General features: G+C 63.1%; 1 protein-coding gene across 1 annotated transcript; it reads left to right on the top strand.

Annotated features, from left to right (window-relative positions):
- Nucleotides 1-1,452: 1,452 nt before the first annotated feature.
- Nucleotides 1,453-14,563, top strand: LOC104309093 (zinc finger protein 420). Its single transcript, XM_054179601.1, has 5 exons — nt 1,453-2,525; nt 6,453-6,592; nt 8,345-8,515; nt 11,999-12,051; nt 12,644-14,563. The coding sequence occupies exons 1-5, from the start codon at nt 1,453-1,455 to the stop codon at nt 14,561-14,563; spliced, it is 3,357 nt and encodes a 1,118-aa protein (XP_054035576.1).
- The last annotated feature ends 819 nt before the right edge of the window (nt 14,564-15,382 follow it).

Below are 15,382 nucleotides of genomic sequence, written 5' to 3'. Positions count from 1 at the left end.
AATTGGAGCCTCATCCAGGCTCAAACACCTCCATGGATGGGGACTCCACCACCTCCCCCTGGGCAGCACATCCCCAGGGCCAATCCCTCTCTCTGTGTAGAACTTCTTCCTCCCCTCCAGCCTAAACCTCCCCTGGCACAGCTTGAGGCTGTGTCCTCTTGTTCTGGTGCTGGGGGCCTGGGAGAAGAGCCCAACCCCCACCTGGCTCCAACCTCCCTGCAGGGAGTTGTAGAGAGCAAGAAGGTCTCCCCTGAGCCTCCTCTTCTGCAGGCTGAGCAACCCCAGCTCCCTCAGCCTCTCCTCCCAGCCCTGTGCCCCAGCCCCCTCCCCAGCCCTGTGCCCCAGCCCCCTCCCCAGCCCTGTGCCCCAGCCCCCTCCCCAGCCTTGCTGCCCTTCTCTGCCCCCAGCCTGTGGCACTGCCTGGGGTTGCTGTGGCCAAAGTGCAGCCCCTGGCACTTGGCTGTGTTCAACCTCCTGCCCTTGGCCTCTGCCCAGCCTGCCCAGGGCCCTCTGCAGAGCTCTGCTGCCCTCTACCAGCTCCAGCCCTGCCCCCAACTTGGTGCCAGCTGCCAGCTCGCTGCTGATGGATTCCAGCCTCTGGTCCCAGATCATCAATCAAGATATTGATCAGGCTGGGGCTCAGCACTGATCCCTGGGGGGCACCACTGGTGCCTGGCTGCCAGCTGGATGTGGCACCGTTCCCCTCCCCACTCTGGGGACCCTTCCCCTCCCCCCTCTGAGCACCATTCCCCTCCCCTCTCTGGGCTCAGCCTCCAGCCAGTTCCTAACCCAGCTCAGAGTTGCTGCTGCCCAAGCCAGGGGCTGCCAGCTTGGCCAGGAGCTTGCTGGGGGGGGGGCTGGTGGCCAAGGCCTTGCTGAAGTCCAGGCAGCCCTCATCCACAGCCTGCCCCACACCCACCAGGCAGTCACCTGGGCATGGGTGGAGATCAGGTTGGTCAGGCAGGGCCTGCCCTTCCTAAATCCATGCTGGCTGGGCTTAGGAGAGATGTAAGGACAGGGCCTGAGCCAGGCAGCACTCTGCCAGAGCTACCAGGTTTGAGAAGAGGGAGGGCGAGACCACTGCAGGGTACCTCAGCACCCCCAGCACAGGACCTGGGGTCTCAGCACAGGCATTAGAGGTCTGGCCCCCAAGCATGGCAAGACCTGAGGGGGGGTGTTGAGGGCTCCTCTCCATTCCTTGCTCTAGCTGAGCATTGGCTTTTGGGAGGTGTCAGAGGCTGCCATGACCCAGGCAGGACCTCTGGGTTCGAGCCTCTGGGCTCAGGGGGCTTCTGTATTCCCTAGGGTGCAGCGGGTGAGCCCTTCCCCACCAGCATGGCCTCACAGGAGGACCCAGGCAAGAGCTGGGAGGAGAAGAACCACCCAGAGAATGAGGTGGCTGAGCTGAAGTGCAGCCCCAAGGAGGAGGAGGAGGAGGAGGAAGAGCATAACATGGAGGGCAACGATGATGAGGGGAACCACGACTCTGATGATGACTCTGAGGACGAAGATGGCCAAGATGATGGAAAGAAGGAGGAAGAGGATGAACCCACGGCAGCCCCCTCTGTGCCACCTGAGCAGCCAAATCGGTGCCCTGAGTGCGGGCAGAGCTGGCCAGCGGGCTCCGAGCCGGGGAAGCACCACTGCCCCCGCCCCGGCGCCCAGCCCCTCATCTGCGGTGACTGCGGGAGGAGCTTCGCCTTCCGCTCCACCCTCGCCAACCACCGCCGCAGCCACACCGGCGAGAAGCCCTTCGCCTGCCCCGACTGCGGCAAGGCCTTCGGCGCCAAGTCCTCTCTGGCCGTGCACCGCCGCAGCCACACCGGCGAGGGGGCGTGCGCCTGCCCCGACTGCGGCCAGAGCTGCAGCAGCAGGACCGCCCTCGCCGTCCACCGGCGCACGCACACGGGGGAGAAGCCCTACGCCTGCCCCGACTGCGGCAAGAGCTTCAGCCAGAGCTCCACCCTCACCCAGCACATCTACACTCACACCGGGGAGAAGCTCTCCTGCCCCGACTGCGGCAAGCGCTTCAGCCGCAGTTCCACCCTGGCCAACCACCGCCGCGTCCACACCGGGGAGAAGCTCTTCCCCTGCTCGGAGTGCGGCAAGAGCTTCACCCTGAGCTACCGGCTCCTCCGCCACCGCCTCACCCACAGCGGCGAAGACTTCTGCAGCTGCCCCGACTGCGGCAAGGGCTTCAACTGCAGGTCCTCCCTCGCCCTGCACCGCCGCACCCACACGGGGGAGAGGCCCTACGCCTGCCCCGACTGCGGCAAGAGCTTCAGCAGCAGATCCAGCCTCACCGTGCACCGCCGCACCCACACGGGGGAGAAGCCCTACGCCTGCCCCGACTGCGGCAAGGGCTTCATCGACAAGCCCTCCCTCGACAAGCACCGCCGCGTCCACACCGGTGAGCGGCCCTACGGCTGCGCCGACTGCGGCAAGAGCTTCAAGCGCCGCTTCAACCTCACGCACCACCTCTGCGCCCACGCCGGTGACCAGCCCCCGCCGAGGGGCAGGCGAAAGTAGCCCCAGCCTGGGGCTGTTGGGGTAATTGGGACACACCCCTCCCCTTCCCCACCCCTCCCAAGAAGGCCTTTTAGAGTAGAATAGACCAGGTTGGAAGAGACCTTCAAGATCATCGAGTCCAACCTATCATCCAACACCACCCAACCAACTAAACCATGCAACCAAGCACCCTATCAAGTCTCCTCCTGAACACCTCCAGTGGTGGTGACTCCACCACCTCCTCGGGCAGCCCATTCCAGTGGGCAACCACTCTCTCTGTGCAAAACTTCCTCCTAACCTCCAGCCTAAACCTCCCCTGGCGCAGCCTGAGACTGTGTCCTCTTATTCTGGTGCTGGCTGCCTGGGAGAAGAGACCAACCTCTGCCTGACTACAACCCTGCTTCAGGTAGTTGTAGAGAGCAATAAGGTCACCCCTGAGCCTCTTCTTCTCCAGGCTAAGCAACCCCAGCTCCTTTAGTCTCTCCTCATAGGGCTTGTGTTCCAAGCCCCTCACCAACTTTGTTGCCCTTCTTTCGTGGCAGTTTGGGCTGGGTGCCTCCTGCTGCTGCCACACAAGACACACCCTTGGTGTCCTGAGTGTCCAACCCAGTGGGTGGACACAGGAAGCTGTGTATTTCATTCCCATAATGCCCTGCTCCCTATAAATCCACCTGCAAGGCCTCACACTTCCTCTTTCTTCCCTCACTGCTACTGTGGGAGATGCTCTCTATCTGGTAATGGAAGGGGAGTTATCTGCAGGCCTCTTAGGCCTGGCTAGGCCTAAGGCCAAGAGGAGAAGGGGGAAGGGCAATCTCCGGTCTGGCCAGGTGAGATCAGCCTAACAGCAGAGGGGGGAGAAGAAAGGGCCCTGGGGGGTTTGGGTGTACCCTCAGGTGGGGAGAAGGGGAGTGCTGGGAGGTTTCTGGGTGTGCTTTGGGATCTCTTTTGTCACTGGGCTTGCAGCTTCTGTAAACCACTTCACTGCTTTTCCATTTAAACTTGCCACCACCTCTGCAATCTGTTTGTGTGAGTCTCGTTTTGCTGCCCCAGTGGGAGGCAAGGGAGGGTCTGCCTTCAAACTGGGACACCTTTCCAGCAGGTTGAACCAAAATCAACAAGGTTGGAAACGACCTCAAAGGTCATCCAGTCCAACCTCCCTTCAGAGAGTTGTAGACAGCAGTAAGGTCTCCCCTGAGCCTCCTCTTCTGCAGGCTGAGCAACCCCAGCTCCCTCAGCCTCTCCTCACGGGGCTTGTGCTCAAGGCCTCTCCCCAGCCTTGTGTTCCAGACCTCATGACTACCAAACCATGGCACCAAGTGCCACGGCTGATCCCCTCTTGAACACCTCCAGGGATGGGGACTCCACCACCTCCCTGGGCAGCACATCCCAATGGCCAACAACTCTGTCTGGGAAGAACTTTCTCCTCACCCCCAGCCTAAACCTCCCTTGGCACAGCTTGAGACTGTGTCCTCTTGTTCTGGTGCTGGCCGCCTGGGAGAAGAGACCAACCCCCACCTGGCTACAGCCTCCCTTCAGGTAGAGCAGTAAGGTCTCCCCTGAGCCTCCTCTTCTCCAGGCTGAACAACCCCAGCTCCCTCAGCCTCTCCTCACAGGGCTGTGCCCCAGACCCCTCCCCAGCCTCATTGCCTTTCTCTGGACACCTTCAAGTCTCTCAATGTCCTTCTTGAATTGAGGAGCCCAGAACTGGACACAGGACTCATGTTGAGCTGGCTGTCAATCAGTACCCCTAGGTCCCTTCCTGCCTGGCTGCTCTCTGGTTGCCCAGAGCCCTGTTGAGCCTCACCTTGAATATCTCCAGGGACGTTGCCACAAGCACCTCTCCCTGGGCAGCCCTGTTGCAGCGTTCCAGCAGCCTCCTGGTGCAGAACTTGTTCCTCACCTCCCATCTCAATCTGTTCTGCTCTCACTCCAAACCACTGTCCCTCATCCTGTCTCTGCAGGCCTCTGCCAACAGTCCCTCCCCAGCTCTCCTGCAGCCCCTTCAGGTACTGCAAGGCTGCTTTAAGGTTCCCCCCAACCCCCAGAGCCTTCTCTTCTCCAGCCTGAACACCCCCAGCTCCCTCAGCCTGCCCTTGCAGCAGAGGTGCTCCAACCCCCCTCATCATTTTTGCTGCTCCATCAGCTCCATGTCCTTCATCAGATCCAAACCCACCAGGCTCACCTCCCCCCACCACCCCCTGGCCCAATTTTTGTGGCTGGGGTGGCCTTGCTCCCTCCCCCTGCAGCTGCACTGCTCCCTCCCCCTGCAGCTGCACAGCTCCCAGACCCTGCACCTGCACAGCTCCCACCCCCTGCACAGCTCCCACCCCCTGCACCTGCACAGCTCCCACCCCCTGCACCAGCACAGCTCCCACCCCTTGCACCTGCACAGCTCCCACCCCTTGCACCTGCACAGCTCCCACCCCTTGCACCTGCACAGCTCCCACCCCCTGCACCTGCACAGCTCCCACCCCCTGCACAGCTCCCACCCCCTGCACCAGCACAGCTCCCACCCCTTGCACCTGCACAGCTCCCACCCCTTGCACCTGCACAGCTCCCACCCCCTGCACCTGCACAGCTCCCAGACCCTGCACCTGCACAGCTCCCAGACCCTGCACCTGCACAGCTCCCACCCCCTGCACCTGCACTGCTCCCACCCCCTGCACCTGCATTGCTCCCACCCCCTGCACCTGCACAGCTCCCACCCCCTGCACCAGCACAGCTCCCAACCCTTGCACCTGCACTGCTCCCACCCCCTGCACCTGCACAGCTCCCACCCCCTGCACCTGCACTGCTCCCACCCCCTGCACCAGCACAGCTCCCACCCCCTGCACCTGCCCTGCTCCTAGCACAAGCTCTCTGAAACCCCCTGCCCCTTCCCTTCTCACTCACTGCTCTCAGCCTGGGGTCTTCTGTTTCTTCTCACCAGAGCAAGCCCAGCAGTGTTCTCTACCCAGGGATCAGGCTGAGCCTCCAACTCTAAACATGCTTTAACCAGCCCCTGGCTCTTGGGGGCCACTTGGCTTCCTTTGGGACACTTTTGGGGTGCCAGGGCAGTAACTGAGGGTCCCAGGCAGGCATTTTGGGGCCCCAGGATGGCGTTCTGGTTCCTTGGGGGCCAGCTCAGGGTCCTGTGTTCTCACTTTGGTGTCCTGGGGGAACGTTCTGAGCTCCAGGAGGCATTTGGGGCTGTGCCTTTGCTCCTCCTGCTTGTGTGGCAGGGGCCAGTCTGGGGTGCCCAGAGGAGCACAGGGGGGTCCGGGGAGGCTGTTTGGGGGGTTCAGGGCTCGAACTCCCCCCTCTGCACCCCCCTGGTGCCTGCAGCTGGCTGTGCCAGGCCAGCAGGAAAAGCCATCGAAGTCTCTTGGAGCCTCCCTAGGGTCTGCTTGCTGCCCTCCATGCAGCGCCCTCCAGGGGCCTGGCTGGGCCCTGCCACCTGCTGTCCATTTCCATAACCCTACAGCCCCCCCCCCAATAACTGCACAGAGCCCACCCCCCCAACCTCACAGCCCCACTTTAAGTCCCCCCTGTAATCCCCTAATCCCTCAACCCAAACCCCACAGCCCCTCCTTACACCCCCCACAGTGGCTCCCCCCCACCCCCATCCCCACCCCCCAAAACCCCTTCACCAACCCCCAGGACCCTTCCCGACCCCACAGACCCCTCCCCCAATCTCCCCCCCCCCCCGCCGCCACCACTTGGCAGCCGAGACATAGGAACGAGGAAGAGCTCGGCGCAGAGGAAGGCGCCGACCACCGACCCCTTCGGGCTCCTGATGAGCGGAGCGCGCCGGGATGCAGCCCCCCGCCCCCGGCCCCGCCCCCGGCCCCGCCCCCGGCCCCGCCCCGCCCCCGCCCCCGGCCCCGCCCCCGGCCCCGCCCCAGGCCCCGCCCCAGGCCCCGCCCCCGGCCCCGCCCCCGCCCCGTCTGCCTCCGCGGCCACAGCTCCGCCCAGCGGACGGGCAGCGACAGCCAATCAGAGCCGCCGGAGAACCGGAGCCACACCCCCCGCGGTAAAAGAGGGAACCGCCCCCGCCAGCCCCCCGCCACCATTTTGGCTGCCTCGTGGGAAGAGGTCGCGGAGGGTGGGGGCAGTCCCTGGGCTGTGCGCGCGGGCGTCGCTGTCGCGACAGAGCTGCGGGAATCGTGAGGTGTGGAGGGGGCTGAGGACGGCTGGGGAGCGCTGGGAACAGCGGGAGCGGAGCCGGGAGGGGGCTGCGGGGCGCTGATGGACGGCAGGAGCGGAGTCAAGGGGGCTGGGGGGCGCTGAGGACGGCAGGAGCGGAGCCGGGAGGGGGCTGCGGGGGGCCGGGGAACAGCGGGAGCGGAGCCGGGAGGGGGCTGGGGGGCGCTGGGAGCAGCAGCAGCGGAGCAAGGAGGGGGCTGAGGGACACTGAGGGCGGCAGGAGCGGAGCCGAGGGGGCTGGGGGGCGCTGAGGATGGCAGGAGTGGAGTCAAGGGGGCTGAGGGACACTGAGGGCGGCAGGAGCGGAGCCGAGGGGGCTGGGGGGCGCTGAGGACGGCAGGAGCGGAGCCGGGAGGGGACTGCGGGGCGCTGATGGACGGCAGGAGCGGAGCCGGGAGGGGGCTGGGGGGCGCTGGGAGCAGCGGCAGCGGAGCAAGGAGGGGGCTGGGGGACACTGAGGACGGCAGGAGCGGAGCCGAGGGGGCTGGGGGGCGCTGAGGATGGCAGGAGTGGAGTCAAGGGGGCTGGGGGGCGCTGAGGACGGCAGGAGCGGAGCCGGGAGGGGGCTGCGGGGGGCCGGGGAACAGCGGGAGCGGAGCCGGGAGGGGACTGCGGGGCGCTGATGGACGGCAGGAGCGGAGCCGGGAGGGGGCTGGGGGGCGCTGGGAGCAGCAGCAGCGGAGCAAGGAGGGGGCTGGGGGACACTGAGGACGGCAGGAGCGGAGCCGAGGGGGCTGGGGGGCGCTGGGAGCAGCGGCAGCGGAGCCGGGAGGGGGCTGAGGGGCGCTGGGAGCAGCAGCAGCCGGGGCGGGGGGCGCTGGGAGCAGCGGGAGCGGAGCCGGGAAGGGCTGAGGGGGGCGGGGGGTGCTGGGAGCAGCAGAGGGGGGCCGGGGGGCGCTGAGGACGGCAGGAGCGGTGCCGGGAGGGGGCTGAGGGAGAGGCGGGGGGCGCTGGAAGCAGTGGGAGCGGAGCCGGGAAGGGCTGAGGGGGACTGGGGGGCGTTGAGGACGGCAAGAGCGGAACTAGGGGGGCGGCGGGCGGGGGGCGCTGGGAGCAGCGGGAGGGCGCTGGGAGGCGCTGCGGCCGGCGGCAGCGGAGCCCGGAGGGGGCTGGGGGGCGCTGAGGACGGTGGCAGCGGAGCCGGAAGGGGTTGGAAGGGGCGGGGGGCGCTGGGAGCAGCGGGTGGAGCCGGAAGGGGCTGAGGGGGACTGGGGGGCGTTGAGGACGGCAGAAGCGCAACTAGGGGGGTGGGGGGCGGGGGGAGCAGCGGGAGGGCGCTGGGGGGCGCTGCGGCCGGCGGCAGCGGGGTTGGAAGGGGCGGGGGCCGCTGGGAGCAGCGGGAGCGGAACCCGGAGGGGGCTGAGGGGGATTGGAGGGCGTTGAGGACGGCAGAAGGGCAACTAGGGGGGCGCGGGGCGCTGGGAGCAGCAGGAGCGGAACCCGGAGGGGGCTGAGGATGGTGGTAATGGAGTCTGAGGGGGGCGGGGCGGGGTGCTGAGACGAGCGGCAGCGGAGCCGGGAGGGGGCTGGGGGGCGCTGCGGACGGCGGCAGCGGAGCCGGGAGGGGGCTGGGGGCCCCGGGGCGCGCTGGGACCAGCGGCAGCAGAGCCGGGAGGGGGCTGGGGGCCCCGGGGCACGCTGGGACCAGCAGAACGGAGCCGGGAGGGGGCTGGGGGCCCCGGGGAGCGCTGGGACCAGCGGCAGCAGAGCCGGGAGGGGGCTGGGGGCCCCGGGGCGCGCTGGGACCTGCGGCAGCAGAGCTGGGAGGGGGCTGGGGCGCGCTGGGACCGGCGGCAGCAGAGCCGGGAGGGGGCTGCTTTTGGTGAGGGGGCAGCGGAGAAGAAGCCACCAGCCCGTCTGGGGGGCTGGACGTGGCCAAGGGTGCTCTGGACCTCTCCAGCCAGATGAAAATAGATGTGCCCCTGGAGGTGATCAGGAGGGGATTGGAGGTGGCTCTTGGAGCCATGGTTTAGTTAGTCAGGAGGTGTTGGGTGGCAGCTTGGTCTGGATGATCTCTGAGGTCCTTTCCAACCTCACTGACTCTATGATTCCAATCACAAACTGCTCCAGCCCCCATCTGCTGCTGACTGCCAGGGGCAAGCCTGAGCAGCTCATCCCCAGGGGCCACCCAGCCTCAGCAGAAGCCCTGACTCAGCAACCAACCTGACCCAGCAGTGCCTCCCCACCACGAGTGCCCACGCTTTGATTCACCCAAATCCTGCCTGCCTCAGGACAGACCCCTGGCACCTCCTGGCATCTGGCACCACCCAAGCAGGCACTCTGGGGGCTCCTGGCAGCATGCTTCACCCCAAATCCCAGGGCAGAAATCACCTGAGGTCTCACTTCTCCTCTGTCCCCTGTCCTCAGTTCCTGTGTGAGGGGGCTGCAGGGTCCCTCCCTACCTCATCTGTAACCCCCAGGTTGGCTTGGTGAGGGTTCTCAGCCTCCTAGACCCTAACCCTACCCCTGACCCTAACCCTTAGCTTCGTGCTGGTTCTTAGCCTCCTAACCCTAAGCCTTGGCTTGGTGCTGGTTCTTAGCCCCCTAACCCTAAGCCTTGGCTTGGTGCTGGTTCTTAGCCCCCTAACCTTAATGCTTGGCTTGGTGCTGGTTCTTAGCCCCCTAACCCTAATGCTTGGCTTGGTGCTGGTTCTTAGCCTCCTAACCCTAAGTCTTGGTTTGGTGCTGGTTCTTAGCCTCCTAACCCTAAGCCTTGGCTTGGTGCTGGTTCTTGGCCTCCTAAGCCTTAGCCTTGGCTTGGTGCTGGTTCTTAGCCTCCTAACCCTAAGCCTTGGCTTGGTGCTGGTTCTTAGCCTCCTAAGTCTTGGTTTGGTGCTGGTTCTTAGCCTCCTAACCCTAAGCCTTGGCTTGGTGCTGGTTCTTAGCCCCCTAACCCTAAGCCTTGGCTTGGTGCTGGTTCTTAGCTGGTTCTTAGCCCCCCAGCTCATCCAACCTTTTAGTCTCAGGTCCATTCCATTCTTGCTCTGCTGGTTCCAGCCTAGTTCATTAGATGCTTCCCCAGGCTCAACATTTTCCACCCCTCCAGCTGCAGTGGCAGTGGGATGAGGGCCACAGGGCCACAGCGAAGACACCAGGGACATGGATGGGCTGGGCGTGGGGGAAGTGGCTGGAAATGGTCAGGCAGGGATTAGGCCTTGTCCCTCCAAAGAAGAGGAGAGGATCCAGTGGCTGTCAATGGCTCCATGTCCCACTGGAGGCCAGGGTCAAGCAGAGTCTCTCAGGGATCAGTTCTGGGACCAGGCTTGTTCAGCATCTGTGTGGGTGCCAGGGACAGTGGCACTGAGTGCAGCCTCAGCAGGTTTGCTGATGACACCAAGCTGTGTGGGGCAGCAGACATCCTGGAGGGAAGGGAGGCCATCCAGAGGGACCTGGACAGGCTGGAGAGGTGGCCACAAGCCAAGCTCATGAGGCTCAACAAGACCAAGGGCAGGGTCCTGCAGCTGGGTGGAGGCAATCCCAGGCACAACTCCATGCTGGGCAGGGACTGGCTGGAAAGCAGCCCTGAGGAGAGAGACTTGGGGGTGCTGGGGGAGGAGAAGCTCAGCAGGAGCTCACAGTGAGCACTTGCAGCCCAGAGAGCCAACCAGATCCTGGGCTGCATCAAGAGAAGTGTGGCCAGCAGGGCAAGGGAGGGGATTCTGCCCCTCTGCTCAGCTCTGCTGAGACCCCACCTGGAGTCCTGCCTCCAGTGCTGGAGCTCCTATTACAAGAGGGATCTGGAGGTGCTGGAAGATGTCCAGAGCAGGGCCAGGAGGATGAGCAGAGGGCTGCAGCACCTCCACTATGAGGACAGACTGAAGGAGTTGGCGCTGTTCAGTCTGGAGAAGAGAAGGCTCCGAGGTGACCTCATTGTGGCCTTCCAGGATCTGAAGGGGGCTACAGGAAGGCTGGGGAGAGACTGCTCAGGGTATTAGGTAGTGAATAGGACTAGGGGGAATGGAATGAAGCTGGAGGTGGGGAGATTCAGGTTGGATGTAAGGAAGAAGTTCTCCCCTATGAGAGTGGTGAAGCCCTGGAATGGGTTGTCCAGGGAGGTGGTTGGGGCCCTGACCCTGGAGGTGTTTAAGCCCAGGCTGGATGAGGCTCTGGCCAGCCTGATCTAGTGGGGGCTGTCCCTGCCCATGGCAGGGGGGTTGGAACTAGATGATCCTTGGGGTCCCTTCCAACCCTGACTGATTCTATGATTCTAAGTGCCCAGCTGGAAGCTCTGTGTGCAGGAAATGCCAGAACCTGGCAGCACTTGAGGAGGTAAAAGGAGTGACTTCTGCACCTCTGCATGTGTTAGCTGGGAGGTTGCCAACAGCCCATGGGCACTGGGCCCTCCCTTCAGACCTCATTTTCTCTCTGAGGATGTGGAATGGCAGCTCCAGGAGAAGTCCAAAGAGAAAGCTGAGAGCAATGGACAGGGAGAGGAGGACCAAAAGGGAGACTTTCACATTAGTCTCTTGAGGCTGGATGTGTGGGGCTGGTGCTGCAGGTGCCAGGTTTGCCCAGGGGAGAGAGACTGCCCCAGCATCACAGTGAGGGCTGAAGAAGTTTTGCAAGCAGCTGATCAAGTCCCATCCTGCATGTCCAGAGAGCATGAACCTCCCTTTCTTTGTGTCCTCAGGGCTTCTCTGATTTTTCTCTTGGGGAGTAGCCAGCACAGAGATGGGCCTGGGCAGGGCTCTGCTGGCAGCAGCTGCCTGCAGGCCTGAGCTGAGTGCAGAGTTGGTGGAGTTGGGGCCTGGGAGCCAGACCAGGTGGGAGACCTGAGGCTGGTGCAAGAGGTCCTGCCAAATGCATCTGCAGGCAGCAGAGCCCTGGCTGGGCAGTGGGACAACCTACAGCCAAAGCCTGGGAGAGGCTGCCTGGAGGCACCTGTCTTGTGGTGCTGCCCTCCTGCTGTTTGCTGGGGGTTGTGTGCTGGGCTAGGAGCTGAACCTCTAGTCAAGGCCTCCCATCTTCAGCAGCCCTGCTTGTCTGCTGTGCCTGTGCTGCTGGGCTTGGGAGCTGCCCCCAGCAAAGCCCAGCTCTGCTGCGTGGTCCTGGGCAGCGCTGAGCCATCCCTTGCAGTGCAGTCCTCTCCTCTGAGCCCTTTGCTTCCCTCTGGCAGGGGCTGGATCCTTTTTTCCTCTATCAGCCCTGGGGGAGAGCAGAGTTTGCACATGTGCCCCTTGGAGCAACCCAGCAGGTAAAGAACCCAGACTGGGGGACAGCAGCAGGACCCCAGCCCATTGCTGATCCATGAGGAACCTCCCAAGCTCCCCCAGACCCTCTTGTCCAGCACATTTCACTCTTCCAGGGGCTCTGAAGGATATCAGCTGTGGAGTCTGGCGGTCCCCCAGGCGGGTGGGGGTCAGTTGTGTGGAAGGAGGTGGAATCCAGGAGTGGGATGTGGAGGGTGGGCAGGAGAGGGTTGATGATGGTTTGGTCTTCCTGGGTCACTGCTGTCAGCTTTGTTGTCTGAGCCAGGAGAGACTGAAGGACAATGCCCTGTCCTGGCAACTGCCCTGCCAATGCTGCCAGGCTCAGGAACCTGGGGGATGAGACCACTCTTAAGTACTGAGATGTCTCAGTCTCCCCAGCAGAGGAACTGGGAGTCTCAGCACAGGTATTAGAGGTCTGACTCCCTATCATGGCAAGAACTGGGGGGTTTGAGGGCCCCTCTCTATTCCTTGCCCTAGCTGACTGTTGGGGGTCGGGACCATCATGCTGGGGGCTGCCATGGCCTGAGCTGCATCTCAGGGTTTGAGGTGGAACCAGGCGTTTCCATCTTCCCTAGGGCACAGCAGTGACTTCTTCCCCTACCAGCATGGCCTCACAGAACGACCCAGAGAGGAGATGGGAGGAGAAGAATCAGCCAGAGAATAAAATGGAGCAGCTGAAGCATAGCCCCAAGAAGGAGGAGGAGGTGAAAAAGGAGGAGGAAGAGGAGGAGGTGAAAAAGGAGGAGGAAGAGGAGAAGGACGACAATGAGGAGACAGAGGAGGAGGAGAAAGATGAGGTGAAAAAGGAGGAAGAGGATGAGGAGGAAGAGAAGGAGGAGGGTGACAAGGAGGGTGAGAATGGTGAGAATGATGACTATGAGGACGATGACTATGAGGAGAATGATGATGAAGATGATGAAGACTATGAAGAAGAGAGCCGCATCAGCAAGAGGTCTGCCACCTGCGCCGACTGCGGCAAGAGCTTCAGCAGCAAGTTCTACCTCACCATCCACCGCCGTAGCCACACCGGGGAGAAGCCTTTTGCCTGCGCCGACTGCGGCAAGAGCTTCAGCAGCAAGTTCTACCTCACTGTCCACCACCGAAGCCACACCGGGGAGAAGCCTTTTGCCTGTTCTGACTGCGGGAAGAGCTTCAGGACCAAATCCTATCTCGCCATCCACCGTCGCAGCCACACCGATGATATGCCGTATGTCTGTGCCGACTGCGGCAAGAGCTTCAGCAGCAGCTCAGCCCTTACCATCCACCGGCGCTCACACACCAGCAAGAAGCCTTTTGCCTGCACTGACTGCGGCAAGAGCTTCAGCAGCAAGTTCTACCTCACCATCCACCGCCGCAGCCATACCGGGGAGAAGCCTTTTGCCTGCACTGACTGCGGTAAGAGCTTCAGCAGCAAGTTCTATCTCACCATCCACCACCGCAGTCACACCGGGAAGAAGCCTTTCGCCTGCACTGACTGCGGCAAGAGCTTCCACAGCAAGTTCTACCTCACCACCCACCGCCGCAGCCACACCAGGGAGAAGCTTTTCGCCTGTTCTGACTGTGGGAAGAGCTTCAAGTCCAAATCCCATCTCACCATCCACCGTCGCAGCCACACTGGGGAGAAGCTTTTCGCCTGTTCTGACTGTGGGAAGAGCTTCAAGTCCAAATCCCATCTCACCATCCACCATCGCAGCCACACTGGGGAGAAGTCTTTCGCCTGTTCTGACTGTGGCAAGAGCTTCAAGTCCAACTCCTATCTCACCATCCACCGTCGCAGCCACACCGGGGAGAAGCCTTTCGCCTGTGCCGACTGCGACCAGTGCTTCCAATCCAAATCCGCCCTCGTGCAGCACCAGCACTTGCACGCTGGCAAGAATCCTTTCACCTGTCCCGACTGTGGCCTGAGCTGCAGCTGCAGATTCACCCTCATCCAGCACCAGCGCTCCCACACCGGCGAGAAGCCCTTCACCTGCCCCGACTGCGGCAAGAGCTTCAGTCAGAGCTCCACTCTCAGCCAGCATCGCCTCACGCACACCAGCGAGAAGCCGTTCCGCTGCGCCGAGTGCGGCAGGAGCTTCAGCCGGGGCACAATGCTCGTCCGGCACAGCCGCATCCACACCAGTGAAAAACCCTACGGCTGCCCCGACTGCGGCAAGAGGTTCAACCACACCTACACCCTCACCCGGCACCGCCGCGTCCACACCGGCGAGAAGCCCTTCACCTGCGCTCAGTGCGGCAAGAGCTACAGCGACTGCTCTGCCCTGGCCGTACACCGCCGCATGCACACGGGGGAGAAGCCCCACACCTGCAGAGACTGCGGCAAGAGCTTCCTCCGGAAATCCCAGCTCACCGCACACCACCGCACCCACACCGGGGAGAAGCCCTTCGCCTGCCCCGACTGCGGCAAGAGCTTCCGCACCCGCTCCGATCTCTCCACGCACCGCCGCATCCACACCGGCGAGAAGCCCTACGCCTGCCCTGACTGCGGCAGGTGTTTCACTGACAGGTCCTCCCTCACCCAGCACCTCCTTGTCCACACCAATGAGAGAGCCCACAGCTGCGCTGGCTGTGGCAAGAGGTTCAAGCGCCGCTACCAGCTCTCCCAGCACCACTGCACCCACGCCGGTGACCAGCCCACGCCGAGGGGCAGGCGAAAGTAGCCCCAGCCTGGGGCTGTTGGGGTAATTGGGACAGTCCCCTCCCCCCTCCCCCGAGAAGGCCTTTGCAGCAGATTGAACTGAAATCAACTCTTTTTTTCCCCTGCATTGCCAGGGGCTGGGGGCTGCAGCAGGAACAAACACCTCCTGCCCTTTTAAGCACCAAGGCCGGGAGGGGGCCGGGGGGAGCTGGGGCCAGCGGCGCCGGGAGGGGGTTGCCGGGGATGGGTTTGGTGAGGAGGCAGCGGAGCGGAGGCCGCCAACCCATCCGGGGGACTGGACGTGGCCAGGGGTGCTCCGGCCCTCTCCAGCCAGATGAAACCAGATGTGGCCCTGGAGGTGTTCAGGAGGGGATTGGAGGTGGCTCTTGGAGCCATGGTTTAGTTAGGAGGTGTTGGGTGACAGCTTGGACTGGATGTTCTCTGAGGGCTTTTCCAGCCTTATGGATTCTATGATTCCAGTTACAGTGATGAGTCAGCACAGCCAGAGTCGCCGTTGGAGCTGTGCTGAGCTTTGCCAGGATTTATCTGGTTCTTCCCCAATGCTTTGGGTCTCTCTGGGGTAAAATAAGCCCTGCCCATTGTCCATGGGTCAATGAAACCCCAAAGTTACCCAAATCCTGTCTTTTTTACTTTCAGTTGGGACATTCTTTCCCACAATGTCCAAACGTTGGGGGCATTTGTTCCCTGGAAATGGGACTGGAGCCATGTGCCCAGCTCAGGAAGGTCCAAGTGAGGCTCTCAGAGGAGTCTTGAGAGTCTTGGAAGCGTCTCAGGGGCATCTTAGAGGGGTTCTGTATGGGGTGTTAAGGGATCTTAGGTG

Source organism: Dryobates pubescens, unplaced genomic scaffold (assembly GCF_014839835.1).
Source record: "Dryobates pubescens isolate bDryPub1 unplaced genomic scaffold, bDryPub1.pri scaffold_96_arrow_ctg1, whole genome shotgun sequence".
Lineage (NCBI taxonomy): Eukaryota > Metazoa > Chordata > Aves > Piciformes > Picidae > Dryobates > Dryobates pubescens.
Note: the sequence above shows the minus strand (reverse complement) of the source record. Positions and strands in the feature narration are given on the sequence as shown.

Coding starts and splice junctions, on each gene's coding strand:
- LOC104309093 (XM_054179601.1), top strand. CDS start 1,453: ATGGAGGGCAACGATGATGAGGGGAACCACGACTCTGATGATGACTCT. Junction 2,526..6,452: donor CCGCCGAGGGGCAGGCGAAA/GTAGCCCCAGCC, acceptor CCGCGGCCACAG/CTCCGCCCAGCGGACGGGCA. Junction 8,516..11,998: donor CCGGGAGGGGGCTGCTTTTG/GTGAGGGGGCAG, acceptor TCACTCTTCCAG/GGGCTCTGAAGGATATCAGC.